General features: G+C 49.7%; 3 protein-coding genes across 3 annotated transcripts; all 3 read left to right on the top strand.

The window, feature by feature from the left end:
- Window positions 1-1,228: 1,228 nt before the first annotated feature.
- LOC143213549 (uncharacterized) lies at window positions 1,229-4,131 on the top strand. Its single transcript, XM_076433497.1, has 2 exons — window positions 1,229-2,194; window positions 3,751-4,131. The coding sequence occupies exons 1-2, from the start codon at window positions 1,478-1,480 to the stop codon at window positions 4,129-4,131; spliced, it is 1,098 nt and encodes a 365-aa protein (XP_076289612.1). The 5' UTR covers window positions 1,229-1,477.
- A 115-nt stretch (window positions 4,132-4,246) lies between these two features.
- On the top strand, window positions 4,247-7,165 carry LOC143213642 (uncharacterized). Its single transcript, XM_076433696.1, has 3 exons — window positions 4,247-4,306; window positions 4,805-5,680; window positions 5,780-7,165. The coding sequence occupies exons 1-3, from the start codon at window positions 4,247-4,249 to the stop codon at window positions 7,163-7,165; spliced, it is 2,322 nt and encodes a 773-aa protein (XP_076289811.1).
- A 1,444-nt stretch (window positions 7,166-8,609) lies between these two features.
- Window positions 8,610-13,949, top strand: LOC143213641 (uncharacterized). Its single transcript, XM_076433694.1, has one exon. The coding sequence runs from the start codon at window positions 8,610-8,612 to the stop codon at window positions 13,947-13,949; it is 5,340 nt and encodes a 1,779-aa protein (XP_076289809.1).
- Window positions 13,950-15,028: the final 1,079 nt, after the last annotated feature.

The following is a 15,028-nucleotide window of genomic DNA, read 5'->3' as shown; positions in this document are numbered from 1 at the left end:
CGTGCGACATTTTTTTTCGTTTATGACGTTATTTGACTGGTCCTTGATCGACCATTTTTATGAAATATGATACCCCTTAGGAACGAACAGGAATCTCGGCGCATGCAAGAAACTGTCAGCATTTAAGATGCTATTTGGTTGACCTTGACAGTGCTTAGGAATTTCAAAAAACTGTGGCGACAGGAAGTCACTGCGAAATATTATACCGAGTGTGCGATATTTTTTTTTTCGTTTATGACGTTATTTGACTGGTCTTTGATCGACCATTTTTATGAAATATGATACCCCTTAGGAACGAACAGGTATCTCGGCGCATGCAAGAAACTGTCAGCATTTAAGATGCTATTTGGTTAACCTTGATAGTGCTTAGGAATTTCACAAAACTGTGGCGACAGGAAGTCACTGCGAAATATTATACCGAGTGTGCGACATTTTTTTTCGTTTATGACGTTATTTGACTGGTCTTTGATCGATCATTTTTATGAAATATGATACCCCCTTAGGAACGAACAGGAATCTCGCAGAAATTGTAGTGTCAACATTTAAGACGCTATTTGGTTGACTCAATTTCGCAAAACTGTGGCGACAGGAAGTCACTGCGAAATATTATATCGAGCGTGCGAAAAAATGCAATGCTGTGTAAGTGTTTCAAGATATGGATGTATCGCGAGCGAATGAGACACCGAAAAATTAGTGGCGGTTTCTGGACTGTTTTTTTTCGACACCGATTGGCTTTTTGCTGAGTCTACTGTTTTGGGAGGCTATATATGCACTCCACCAAATTAGTTTTGTTCAGTCACTGATTGTGAGGCAAAAAAAAAAATAACCATGGAAGAAATTCAGAAAATTGAACACGATTTGTGGGACCAATCTGATCGCTTAAGATTGCAGGAAGAATACCTTGTCTGGGAGGAAAGATGCAACGAATGCCTCGAGTTGCTTAAAGAACATAATCGAGCAAAACGCCCTCGATTATCGATCGGTATTCAACAGTCATTGATCGCCAGTATCGCCGCTCTTGAGAGTTTCAAATATTCTTTGCGAAGACGTTTCATACATGAAGGTGCTGGACATACAAGCACAGGACTCATATGGCATGACATAGACTCGGCTTTCAAGAGTCGCATATTAACAGGCGCCGTTATCAATTCCAATTACATTGAACCTCTCAGCTTCCTCCAGGACGCGAGGGAAATTGTGCTTGAAAAAATACGGAACGCTTTGGGAAAACATAAGTCTTTAAAAGTGAACGCTGTGTTTAATGGTGAATTTGTGACAGGTGATCAACGCTCGCGCAAAAGTGTTGGCACAAAGAACTGTGAAATCGTTTACGCAACCGACCTCGAAGAGATGTACGAGCTATGCATCGTGGGGCCGATCCTAACGTCGTTGGAAGAATTTCAGGAACGTGACAGCGGATGGGCATTGTCGCGAATACTCAATCTTACAGTCGGTATCAACAAATTTAACCCGCTGCATGCGAAGTCTGCATGATGCTCACGCTGACCTACCATTCTGTCCAACACATGCTGAACCACCTGGTAAAAGAGAGGCCAATTTGTTTGCAACGTTACATGATAAGCAGCGTTACGTAATACACTATTATAACCTGCAGCAGTGCACGCGCCACGGTCTTCGTATTACAAAGATTCATCGCATCCTCCAATTCGCACAGTCACCATGGCTCCGCGAATACATAGAATTAAATACCCTGTTTAGAACAAATGCCAGTAACGATTTTGAAAAGAATTTGTACAAATTGATGAACAACGCGGTATTCGGTAAAACTATGGAAAATGTTCGGAATCATGTAGACGTAAAACTCGTGACACATTGGAATGGGCGATATGGTGCAGATGCAATGATCGCGAAACCAAATTTCCACAGCCGCTGTGTATTTTCCGAAAACTTGGCTGCTGTGGAGTTGCGCAAAGTCATGGTGAAATTCAACAAGCCAATCTATGTGGGTATGTGCATATTAGATATATCCAAAACCTGCTTGTACGAATTTCATCATGAGTGTATGGTTCCTCAATATGGTAAAACTTGTAAGGTAACGTACACAGACACCGACAGCTTAATTTATCATATTATGTGTGAGGACATTTATGAAACCATTAGGCGCCATATTAACCGTTTCGACACAAGCGATTATCCGATAGGGAATAAGTTGTCACGTCGTTTCTCGTTTCTTGTTGAAACGATAGCGACACCGGGTATTTACAGGCAATACCGCCGGGCCACGTTCGGCCGCGCGAAACGTGGTCCACCCGGGACAAAAATTGTACGCAGGCTCGTCGTCTCTCGAGATCGTTTATGTGAAGTTCGGGCGCCAGGCACGGAAGGTGCCACGCTAAATTCGCAAGTGCGAACACTTCGCGAGACAATCGGACGAGCCCGCGACAATCGAGATTACGCGAAGATGTTAAACTATTGGTCGCAGGATTCTACGCGGGTCGAACACGAGGCATTCCCCGCGGCGGGAAGGTTTCTCACGCAATAGACACTCTCGTACGATCTTGGTTAACACAGTTTATTATTCCGATGTTACAATAACGCTGTCGGCCGCGACCGGCAGCGTTTCGAGGTTAACCGGCGCGTAACAGGTGATCGGCAACGACAACTCGTTGTACGCGCGCTTCGACCTTTCCTGGTTCTTCACGCTACGCTACGAATCCGGCAGCAACGTGATTTTAATGTCGGCGCTCACGATCTTCGCGTTTTACGCCCGGATTCGGATGGAATACGCGTTATTATAAGCTTCTCGTCGGCAGAACAAGTCGCGGAAATACGACGAGAGCACGTGGCGGCGTCGCACCGTGGGACGACTCGAGGTTAGGTTGAAACTGCAACGACGCGCGGATTCTCACTAAATTAATTGATGTTTCGTTTCACGCTAAACTCCGTCACCGCGCGCGTCGAGGGCAAGACGACACACGGATCCACTCATCCGACCTCTCTTGAAACTAACATCCGCCAAATATTTCTTCGCGCGTACGCTGACCGACGGGTTCGCCGCGTTCACGAATTGAATCTAGTTCTTCGCAAATACCGGCAGCTTCGAAGCCGCGTCGGTGTTTCTGCGACGCGATCGCGGACACGACACACTACCGAGCCAACGCGAGAAAGATCACTTCACGAAATTAGATTTGACAAAAGCTTACCCAGGGAAACGATTGATGGTCTCACGTTCTCGTCCCTCTGTGTCCGGCAGCTCGCTTCGCAAATACCATAGTTCTTATGCAATAATTAAGGTTCGAAATTCGCAACTAGTTTTCGCTAAAGCCAACGAAGAAGTGATCTCTCGCGGTGTGACTCGGGAACGCGGAAGCGGAGCGTCAGCCAATCCGGCAACTGATCAGGTTTCTCTTCAGATGAGGCGACGGCGAGACAGCTGAGATCCCTTGCTTGGCATCGCCTGTCCTCGTCGGCGCATCCAGGTTGTCTATCCTGGGCCGCGTTGATCCCTAACTTCCTTGGTGTGGCAGTTTACGCCGGTGCCGATCCTTTCTTTGTTTTTCGGCTGGAGAGGTGCTTTGGGTCCCCCCTTGGGGCCCGACTACGGTCCTGCAGACACGCGTCGCGCAATTGGCGCGACGCTCAAAAATATTAGAACTCGCCCATGGGTCTCGTTCGCACCCAGGGCGAGCGCTCGCCACGGCGCCTCTCGCGTATTAGGCTGCCAGAGGGTGGCCCGGTCTTCCGATAACCGGCATCGGGTGATGTTGGCAAAACTGCCACGTCACAAAGTATAATATCCCACTTGTAAATAAAAAGGTTCCCGGCTTGATGAAAGACGAGAACAATGGGATGATAATGACAGACTTTGTTGGGCTAAGAGCAAAAATGTATACATTGCCTGTTGATGGAAAATCTGATACAAAAAAAGCAAAAGGTGTAAAGACTAGCGTTGTAAGGACAACGATAACGTTTGATGATTACATGCGATGTTTGCAGGATGAAATAGCTATAAGTCGTACACAGACATGTATACGATCGAAATTGCACAAAGTGTATACTATATCAGAGCGCAAAATTGCTCTCAGACCATATGATGACAAACGGTATATCATACCCAACTCGACAGAAACATTGCCGTGGGGCCATTATCAAATTCCTTCGCAGCTATAAAATTGTTTATATTCAATGTAAATAGAAGATTATATATATTATATATTTTGTTCATTAAACAAGTTAAATTGTTTATAATAAATGTTCATAATAAATATAAAATTGTTTATATTCAATGTTTGGGATTGGCTGCGAGTGTCGTAAGATCGTGACGCACGATCCACCACGCAGCCCAGTGATTGGCTGCTCCGCTCGTCGTCACGAGATCGAGGATCGATCAGCAGCGCGCCGCGCTATAGGCTGTCGCCGTCGGATCGATTATCGACTTGGCTGAGTGAACCCCATTGGTCGAGATGTTCGATACGCAAGTCATCGTTCCGACGGAGAGCGAAATCCGCTCTTCTGATCGATCGTCGAATCAATCGCTGATTAGCTTCGTTACGAAAGTCGCGCGTCGTCAGACCAGTCTTTTTCGGTTAACAGCATTCGTTCTAACTACGTTCTCAGCAACGCTGCTGTGAACAATCACGTTCTTTCGGAACTACTTTATTCAATTCTTTATTTGCTTCAGTCAACCATACAATTGTGCTGAACGTTGTACATATTTTTGTATAAAGTTTTTGTTGAGACTACCGCCAGACGGGAATAAAGTGTGCTCGTCCAAATTCGGTGAAGTTTTTTGTCCCGTCTGATCATGTGAAGGCCCATGTGAAGGGCCCCTGACTGTTTTCAGGTCTCCGCTGCCACTTCGATCCGGAACACTGGCTACACTAAGCGAGCGGTGCTCAGCGGGACGGCACAGCTCTTCGACACCCTTGGCTGGTTGGCTCCCGTCACTATAGTCGCAAAGGTGCTCATGCAGTCTCTGTGGCTCCTCAAGATTGACTGGGACGCACCTCTACCAGAAAGGGAGGAACTCATTTGGCAGAAGTTCCAGCAGCAGCTGCCCACGCTTCAAACTATTCGAGTTCCACGCTGGCTGGGTATCAGTGGCTCCAATCAAACTATCGAGATCCACGGATTTGCTGATGCTTCAGAGCGACCATATGCGGCTGTGGTGTACTCTCGGGTCCTCGATGAAAGGGGAGTTGCCACCGTTTCACTTATCGTCGCCAAATCCAGGGTGGCTCCGTTGAAGAGGGTCTCACTACCAAGACTTGAGCTCTGTGCAGCGTTCCTGTTGGCCAAACTCACCGACCACATCACCAAGGTGCTCGACTTGCGGGATATCGGACTACATCTTTGGTCCGACTCCTCGGTGACTCTCAGCTGGATTCAGGGGCAACCATCTCGTTGGCCGACGTACGTGGCCAACCGAGTCGCCGAAATCCAGAGGATGGTGCCTCTAGCCAAGTGGCATTATGTACGAAGTGCTGAGAACCCTGCAGACTGTGCTTCCAGGGGCCTGTATCCAACCGAGATGGTAAACTTCGAGCTTTGGTGGCGAGGGTCCGAGTGGCTTTCTTCATCCGGACACCTTCCGGAGGCCGTGGGCAGTAAAGCTCACCACGAAGTCACTGAACCACTCATTCATCACGTGGCTCGCCGACCAGAGGGATCTGCATGCTCCTTGATCGAGCGGTTTTCTAACCTGACTCGCCTACTCCGAGTTCTGACTTGGTGTCGTCGTTGGAGACCTGAACAACGAAAAACAGAGTCAATTCTCACTGCCTCCGAGATACTATCTTGAAAACTCACTCTATTGCAGCTGGAGCAAGCTGCACACTTCATGGAGGACATCAGGGCTCTCCGGAAAAACCAACCGGTGCCATCCAAGAGCCGGCTAGCAAAGCTCAGTCCTTTCCTAGATCCTGAAGGAGTGCTGCGCGTTGGCGGCCGCCTCCAGGTCACCAACCTCACCTACGACAGGAAGCATCCCGCTATACTTCCAGACGACTCTGCCTTGGCAAGGCTGTGGGTAGACGCTGCGCACAAGCGGTGCCTCCACGAGGGAACTCAACTGACGCTCGCTACTCTGCCTCAAGAGTGCTGGGTCCTCAAGGGCCGTCATATGGTCAAGTCCTGTATCAGACATTGCACCACTTGTATACGTTGGAAGGGTCAAACTGCACAACCAAAAATGGGAAATCTTCTATTACCACGACTAACTCCTTGTCGTCCTTTTTCCAGATCTGGAATTGACTATGCGGGACCAATACTGCTCAGATCCAGTAGTGGCCGCGGTCAGCGCACCTCGAAGGGATACATCGCCGTATTCATTTGCCTCGTCACTAAGGCCGTACATCTGGAGGCTGCATCGGATGGGTCCACCGATACCTTCTTGGCCGCTCTACGACGCTTCATGGCACGGCGTGGTCGCTGCTCCGAACTTTACAGCGATTGTGGACGAAACTTTGTAGGCGCTCACCACGAACTGCGTGCCCTTCTACGCGAATCGGAGAAACAGGGAGGAGGCCCATTCGCCGCAGCTTCCAGAGAAGGAATTACTTGGAGATTCAATCCTCCTTCCGCTCGTCACTTCGGCGGACTCTGGGAGGCAGCTGTTAAGTCCGTTAAGTATCACCTCCGCAGAATCATTGGCGAGCAGAGATTGACCTTCGAGGAGCTGACCACGCTTCTGACGGGTATCGAAGCTTGTCTCAATTCCAGACCTTTGTTGCCTCTGTCAGTCCATCCAGTTGCTCTAACGCCTGGTCACTTCTTGATCGGGGAACCTCTCACCTCAATCCCGGAGCCCAGTCTCGAGGACCTTCCAGCATCACGCTTGTCTCATTGGCAATTATTGCAACAAATGCAACAACATTTCTGGAAGCGCTGGTCACGGGAGTACTTAAATTCACTGCAAACTCGAGGCAAATGGCAAAGGGACAAGGCACTAATCAAGGCCGGAATCCTCTGCCTTATAAAAAGTGAACTTCTTCCGCCTACTCAATGGCCTCTCGCTCGCGTAGTAAACGTACACCCGGGACCAGATGCTTCTATTCGAGTCGCAACTGTTCGTACTGCCAAGTCGCAATTTCTTAGGCCTGTGCACAAACTAATTCCATTACTAGCGCCGGACGATGCTGAGACAGATGCTGGAAGGGAACCCGAGGCAGGCGTATCACGCGATTCTTCCACTTCGCATCTGTGAAATTTCGAGCGCGTTTTAATTTTAGGTTAAGCACTGTACAATTCGCGTCACCAATTAACTAACAAAATCATTTACTTAGGGTAGTTTCACTCACCTCATTATTCACTTCATTTTAATTGTATCCATCTCGGCAATCATTAGCACTGTAAACTTCCATTTTTTCACTCGCGTCTCATCGTTCATTTACTACGTCGCACGTTGCCAACCCATTCATTCTTCTCAATTTCGTCAATGAATGACGAGGCGGGCGGAATGTTTGGGATTGGCTGCGAGTGTCGTAAGATCGTGACGCACGATCCACCACGCAGCCCAGTGATTGGCTGCTCCGCTCGTCGTCACGAGATCGAGGATCGATCAGCAGCGCGCCGCGCTATAGGCTGTCGCCGTCGGATCGATTATCGACTTGGCTGAGTGAACTCCATTGGTCGAGATGTTCGATACGCAAGTCATCGTTCCGACGGAGAGCGAAATCCGCTCTTCTGATCGATCGTCGAATCAATCGCTGATTAGCTTCGTTACGAAAGTCGCGCGTCGTCAGACCAGTCTTTTTCGGTTAACAGCATTCGTTCTAACTACGTTCTCAGCAACGCTGCTGTGAACAATCACGTTCTTTCGGAACTACTTTATACAATTCTTTATTTGCTTCAGTCAACCATACAATTGTGCTGAACGTTGTACATATTTTTGTATAAAGTTTTTGTTGAGACTACCGCCAGACGGGAATAAAGTGTGCTCGTCCAAATTCGGTGAAGTTTTTTGTCCCGTCTGATCTCAAACATTCAATGTAAATAGAAGATTACATATTTTTTTCATTAAATAGGTTAAATTGTTTATAATAAATGTTCATAATAAATGTTCATAATAAATACAAAAATTGTCTATATTCAATGTAAATAGAAGATTATATTTTTTTTTCATTAAACAAGTTAAATTGTTTATAATAAATGTTGTTCGCGATCGCGTGAACGTTCGAGGTTGTATCCTCGTCACGCGCCGCTCTCTCTCTTCGTCGTGACGTCAGCCGCCGACCGCTCTCATAGCGAACCGTGGTAAGAATCCGCGTTACCCCGTTTCCCCCTTTAGGGTCTATCGATCGTGTCCCAATCACCGATCGCCAATTATCGGATGATCCTTAAGGACCAATCCGCGATCCCGATGACGTGAATCCAGCTCGGTTTACGAAGTCTCCGCGAGTCTTGTCGGCTCTTTACGCTCATTACGCTTGTACAAGGAACACAATCAGAATACAGTCCACTTCTACTCATTGTTATCGTTCTTTATTTCTAAAGTTTAACTTCGCGCACAGCGCTGTGCGATTCCGGCGCCTCCTCCATCACGTATCGTTCGGTCGTCGATCGTTTCCGATACATAAAATTGGTCCTTCGAGCCGGATTCGAAGTTAGAGTAAACGGCAAATTTCGGAGTTCACACGTGCTCTCTCAAGATGGCGGACTTCCACCGGCAAGCCATGCTGCAACGGACGATCCTGCGGACGGTTGAGAATTTTCGAAAGATCGGGAAAGCCAACCTCACAATCAGCAAAGTTCAAGCGCGACTCTCTTCTCTCGAAAACGCTTGGACTGCGTTCAGTGATGGCCACGTGCAGCTGCTCACCAATGTACCTGAGGAAGACCACCCGACTGTATCTTATTTCGCGGACGACCACTTCCAGACAACTGAGGATACTTACATCAGCTCCAGGGATGTTCTACTGGACGCCCTCGATAACCTGGGGTCACACGTGAGTCCAACATTGCATTCTCCGGACAACTCCTCCACGAGTCTACTCAAGCCTTCCGTCGCGCTTGCGCATCTTCCTCGCGTACCGTTAGCTCCGTTTAGCGGCGACCCAAACGAATGGGAGTCATTTCGAGATCGGTTCAAGTCGCTTATCATGTCAAATCGCGAATTAACGGATTTCATGCGCATGCATTATTTAGTGTTGTCGCTTACAGGGCCCGCGCTCGAAGCCCTCGGAAACATTCCGATAACCGCCGACAACTTTTCGACAGCGTGGCGCACTCTGACTACGCGATTCGAGAGCAAACGTCGACTGATTAAAATGCATTTGTCGAATCTGATCGATTTACCAGCGGTTGAGCGCGAATCTGCAGTCGATCTGCACTCTTTGATTGATCGAGCGAACGTAGCGAACACATCACTGTCGAAACTGGATCGCTCTCCAGAAGAATTGTGGACGGATATGTTAGTTCTTTTAGTATCGCGAAAACTTGATCCCGTTACGTCGAAAGCATGGTGCATCGCTTCATCTCAGTCCGACACGCCAAAATCATTTACCGAATTAACGACTTTCCTATTCGCTCGTGCGCGTGCGCTCGATGAAATGTCCGTCGAACCCTGCGATTCTGTGACGTCGAAGACGACGTCATGCCCTCGCGTACACGCCGTCACGACCTCGCAATCGTCCGAGCGTCCGAGCGCTTCCTCAGAATTGCGGCGGAGATCAGATAATACGGGAAAGACGAATACTCCGTTTTCGCAATCGTCTTGCCCACTCTGTCATTCACGACACTTTCTGAGTTCATGTCCGCAATACCTAGCCGAATCTCCGGAAAAGCGACGCGAAATTGTAAACCGGCTCTCGCGATGTTATAATTGCCTAAGCGAACGACACGCGGTGTCCGATTGTTCGAGCAAATTCAAATGTCGCGTTTGTCAACAAACTCACCATTCCTCTCTTCACGACGCGTCGACAAGTCGCGCGAACCTAGTCGATCCGTCCGCGCCCCGCTCTTCACCTCCATTACCGGGCTGCTCTACCGTTGTATCGTTGTCTGCGATGACTCCCCGTCGTCCCCCCTCACTCGTACTCTTGGCGACAGCGAGGCTCAAGATACGTGCTTCGTCAGGCCGTACCACGATAGTAAGAGCTCTCCTTGATCAGGGCTCCGAAGTCACACTTGTCACGGAAAATTTAGCTCAATTGCTTCGTGCAAAAAAGACCCGTAGAAATGTTACGATTTCCGCGGTCGGCGGAGCCCACGTGGAAACTGTGCGATCGTCTGTCGAAATTCACGTGAGTCCAGTCCACTCGACTACTCCGTCGCTGGTCACAACTGCGTTGGTTATGCCAACGTTAACAGCTTATAACGCACAATGCACTGCAGATCCGTCTTCATTCCAACATTTGAGAGATCTTCAGTGGGCAGACCCGGTGCCCACAAATTCCGAGTCCATTCAAATGATCCTCGGAGCAGATCTATATGGCGATGTAATCCTAGACGGGATTCGTAAAGGACGTCAGGGACAACCGATAGCCCAGAATTCAATTTTCGGGTGGGTTATCTCGGGGCCCATTCCATCTTCTTCCGTCGATCGCGACGGTTCCTCCACCACGAACTCTTCCTTTTCGTGTGTAGAAGTTTCATCGTGCAAGAAGAATCGGTCCTCTTCGATCGCATTCTCGCACCACTGCTCTTCCTCTTTGGAGTCGGAGCTGCGTCGGTTCTGGGAGGTGGAAGAACTCCCTCGGTGCTCTCCGCTGTCTTCAACAGAACGACAATGCGAAGAACATTTTATGACCACTCACTCGCGCAATCCAGACGGACGGTTCGTAGTTCGTCTCCCGTTCACTCGCGATCCTCCGCTTGAAATAGGTCACTCTCGGCACTCGGCAGGACGCATACTATTCGCATTGACCAACAAATTCCGCAAAGATACCGAACTCGAACGAGAATACTGCGATTTTATGCGCGAATACGAAGCCCTCGGCCACATGCGACGCGTGACCGCGGAACTCCCCCCGGCCACACAGGCTGTCTACATTCCCCACCATCCTGTATTTCGGCCCGGGAGCGCAACGTCACATTTGCGTGTAGTCTTTAATGCATCAAGCTTGACCTCTAACGGTCACTCGCTCAATGACCTGCTCCTAGCAGGCCCAAAATTACAGACAGACCTGCCGTCTGTAATTCTGAAATGGCGTCATCATCGGTACGTTTACAGTGCTGACGTCGCAAAAATGTATCGACAGATTTTGGTCGATTCTCGCGACGTCAATTTTCAACGCATTCTTTGGCTAGATACCATTACAAAATCCCCTATCGACCACGTCCTGCTCACGGTCACATACGGCATGACGTGCGCTCCGTTCATTGCGCTTCGAGTCATTCAGCGCCTCCGTGAACTTGAGGGGGCAAATTTCCCTCTTGCGGTGCCCATTCTACGCGATCAGATTTACGTCGACGATGTCCTCTTTGGTGGCGATTCTGTCGAACTTGTCCGCGCGCGCCGCGATCAAGTCGTAGGGCTACTTCGCCGCGGTAAGTTCGAGCTTCGAAAGTGGTCGAGTAACTGCACGGAACTTCTTAGCGACATAGATCCGTCCGACCATGGATTGGCCTGCACCAGGTCATTGGCTGTCGATGACCACGTCAAGGTGCTCGGGATCGGGTGGAACCCGTTGGACGACGCGTTCCAAATTCAATTAAATATCCCGACGACCGTTCCCGAAACAAAGCGAGCGATTTTATCGGCGATTTCGAAAATTTATGATCCGTTGGGCTGGGTGACCCCCGTTACAATCACAGCCAAAATCCTCCTCCAGGATCTCTGGCGTCTGCGCGTCTCCTGGGATGAGGCTCTACAAAATGAAATTCGAGTACGGTGGAATTCCGTTTACACCGGATTAGAATCGCTGAAAGCATTATCGCTGCCTCGCTGGACCGGCCTCGACTCCAGTTCAGGTCCGGTCGAACTGCACGGTTTCTGCGATGCTTCGTCCCACGCATACGCTGCAGTCGTTTATTTGAAGACCACCTCCAAATCCGGTGTGGTCAACGTGTCTCTCTTGGCGAGCAAGTCTAAGGTAGCTCCCATATCCCCCCTAACGATACCGCGCTTAGAATTGTCCGCTGCTCTGCTCCTCGCGCGCCTTCTCGAATTCGTTCGGAATTCCCTAAACGGTCGCCCTCACTCATGTTTTTGCTGGGGTGACTCCACTATCGTGCTTGCATGGCTGCGCGACAGTCCGTCACGTTGGAAAACGTTCGTGGCCCACCGTGTGCACGAAATTCAAATTCGCGCTCCCGACGTCGTTTGGCGCTACGTGCCCTCGGAAGACAATCCGGCCGATTGTGCGTCACGCGGCATACTAGGAGGCGAGCTCGCAGCGCATTCTCTGTGGTGGTCAGGACCTTACTGGCTAGGCTCATCCGAGGAACAATGGCCTTCCGAACCCACGTCAGTTACGCCGATCGACTTGGTCTGTAGGGAGGAAAAGGCTGCGGTGTCCGTGGCTACAGTCACTTCCGAACCTTGGGACTTGTCGTCCAGATATTCGTCGTGGCCGAAACTTCTTCGCGTTACGGGATATCTATTTAAATTCTTGCGCGCTTGTCGCCCACGCCGCTCGCGTTCTCTCGCTCCCTCGACGCCAGGCCGAACTCTGTCGGCCGAGAACTGTGCCGCCGCGCGAATCTTCTGGATCAATTGCATTCAACGCGATTGTTTCCCTTCCGAAGTCGATGCGCTCCGTCAGCGCCGCAGTCTCTCCCCAAAAAGTTCGCTGTTAGCTCTCGATCCGTTCGTCGATGACGACGGAATTCTTCGAGTCGGTGGACGTCTACGACACGCTCCGGTGGCATTCAGTGTCAAACACCCAATCATACTCGCGTCACACCCATTGGTCAAGCAAATCATCGAGCATGCTCATCTACGCGCCCTGCACGCAGGCCTTCAATTGACCCTACATACGCTGCGGCAAACCTTCTGGATACTCCGTGCTCGCAGTTTGGTCAAGAGCACAATTCATGCTTGCGTAGTGTGTGTTCGCGAACGGGCCGCTGTCCCAGCTCAGTTGATGGGCCAACTTCCGACTCCACGCGTCTCCCCTTCGTCCAGATGTTTTTCTCACTGTGGAGTGGATTATGCTGGTCCGTTTCAAATCCGCGCGTCGTCCGGGCGCGGTATTACGTCGCGCAAAGCGTATGTGTCTCTGTTCGTTTGCCTAGCCACGAAGGCAATTCACCTCGAACTAGTATCCGACTATTCCACCCCAGCTTTCATTCGCGCATTTGATCGATTTTGTTCTCGACGTGGAATACCTTGCGCCATGTATTCCGATAACGGGACCACCTTCGTCGGCGCGGACCGTGAATTATGTCGAATGTACCGAGCGACCCTACGGAATCCGGACTTTCTAAATAAAACCGCCAGCGACTGTATCGTTTGGCATTTTATTCCCCCCTCCGCACCGCATTTCGGAGGTTTGTGGGAGGCCGGAGTGAAGAGCCTCAAACACCATCTGAGGCGGGTTGTCGGTGCTCGAACCTTTACGTTCGAGGAGTTTAGCACTTTGCTATGCTCCATTGAATGCTGCCTAAATTCGCGACCTCTAGCTCCATTGCGAGACTCCGTGGACGATTTTGATGTCCTCACGCCTGGACACTTCATAATAGGCTCCCCGCTCACGGCACCCCCACAACCGTCCGTCCTCGAACTGTCCGAGAATCGCCTCACGCGTTGGCAGCTCGTCAGATCTGTGACGGAACATTTCTGGAAGCGCTGGGTGAACGACTATTTAAACACCCTCCAGCAGCGAAGCAAGTGGCGACGGGAGCAGCCATCAATCGAACCCGGTCAGCTCGTCTTAATCCGGAACTCCGCGCTTCCCCCGTGCAAATGGGAACTCGGTCGCGTGAAAACCGTGCATCCAGGGGCAGACGGTCGGGTTCGCGTGGTCACCGTCAAGACCTCTTCAACCGAACTGACCCGTCCGATTGTGAAGCTGTGCCCGCTGCCAATTGTTTCCGCTTCTACCTAACTTTGTACAGTCACTCCTGTAGATAAAATTGTATTATCTCGACTCGTTAGTTGAGTTCTGCGTTAGCTTTGAGTTCGCGTGCGCCGAAAATGAAACTTGCGTGGCTGCGCGACGCCACCACTAAAAACCAAACGATAATGATTCCTCTGTAACGACTGTACACGTTCTCGAGACACTATAGACGATTACGCATTAATTAGGAGCACGAACTACTATAAGCTAGTTTGTATACCGCTCTAGCTGAATGCGAACACTCTTTGTTAACCGAACGCGGTCTTGGAAAAGGCGTTAGACGGGGAATAGATGTTCGACAGCGAACCTTCGGTTCCAGAGAAGAGTGCTATTCATGTTTGCGTCGTGAGTGTTCGTTTTGCGTCAAACAACAAAATTCTGTATGCGATGCGGCGGCGTTAACTCGTCGCTCTCTTTGAAAGCAACGTTTCAAGGCGGGCGGTATGTTCGCGATCGCGTGAACGTTCGAGGTTGTATCCTCGTCACGCGCCGCTCTCTCTCTTCGTCGTGACGTCAGCCGCCGACCGCTCTCATAGCGAACCGTGGTAAGAATCCGCGTTACCCCGTTTCCCCCTTTAGGGTCTATCGATCGTGTCCCAATCACCGATCGCCAATTATCGGATGATCCTTAAGGACCAATCCGCGATCCCGATGACGTGAATCCAGCTCGGTTTACGAAGTCTCCGCGAGTCTTGTCGGCTCTTTACGCTCATTACGCTTGTACAAGGAACACAATCAGAATACAGTCCACTTCTACTCATTGTTATCGTTCTTTATTTCTAAAGTTTAACTTCGCGCACAGCGCTGTGCGATTCCGGCGCCTCCTCCATCACGTATCGTTCGGTCGTCGATCGTTTCCGATACAAATGTTCATAATAAATGTTTATAATACATTGTCTTTATTTATTCATGAATTATTTACATTACTCAATCCTAACCATTTTACATACACCTTATTTCCTTTTCTACGCAACACTTTCTCCACTAGATGTACATCTGGATTGGCAACGCGATGCAATTCGTGTTCATAGAATCCCTCAGCAACGGGGTTTCCACAGGAATCTTGC

The sequence above is a fragment of the Lasioglossum baleicum genome, chromosome 11 (assembly GCF_051020765.1).
Source record: "Lasioglossum baleicum chromosome 11, iyLasBale1, whole genome shotgun sequence".
NCBI classification, from domain to species: domain Eukaryota; kingdom Metazoa; phylum Arthropoda; class Insecta; order Hymenoptera; family Halictidae; genus Lasioglossum; species Lasioglossum baleicum.
Note: the sequence above shows the minus strand (reverse complement) of the source record. Positions and strands in the feature narration are given on the sequence as shown.

What these genes read in the sequence shown, in the direction of transcription:
- LOC143213549 (XM_076433497.1), top strand. Translation starts at nt 1,478, where the DNA reads ATGCGAAGTCTGCATGATGCTCACGCTGACCTACCATTCTGTCCAACA. An exon ending in CACGTCGTTTCTCGTTTCTT is followed by an intron (nt 2,195 to 3,750) that starts GTTGAAACGATA and finishes CACGTCACAAAG; the next exon opens with TATAATATCCCACTTGTAAA.
- LOC143213642 (XM_076433696.1), top strand. Translation starts at nt 4,247, where the DNA reads ATGTTTGGGATTGGCTGCGAGTGTCGTAAGATCGTGACGCACGATCCA. An exon ending in ACGATCCACCACGCAGCCCA is followed by an intron (nt 4,307 to 4,804) that starts GTGATTGGCTGC and finishes GACTGTTTTCAG; the next exon opens with GTCTCCGCTGCCACTTCGAT. An exon ending in ACCTGACTCGCCTACTCCGA is followed by an intron (nt 5,681 to 5,779) that starts GTTCTGACTTGG and finishes ACTCTATTGCAG; the next exon opens with CTGGAGCAAGCTGCACACTT.
- LOC143213641 (XM_076433694.1), top strand. Translation starts at nt 8,610, where the DNA reads ATGGCGGACTTCCACCGGCAAGCCATGCTGCAACGGACGATCCTGCGG.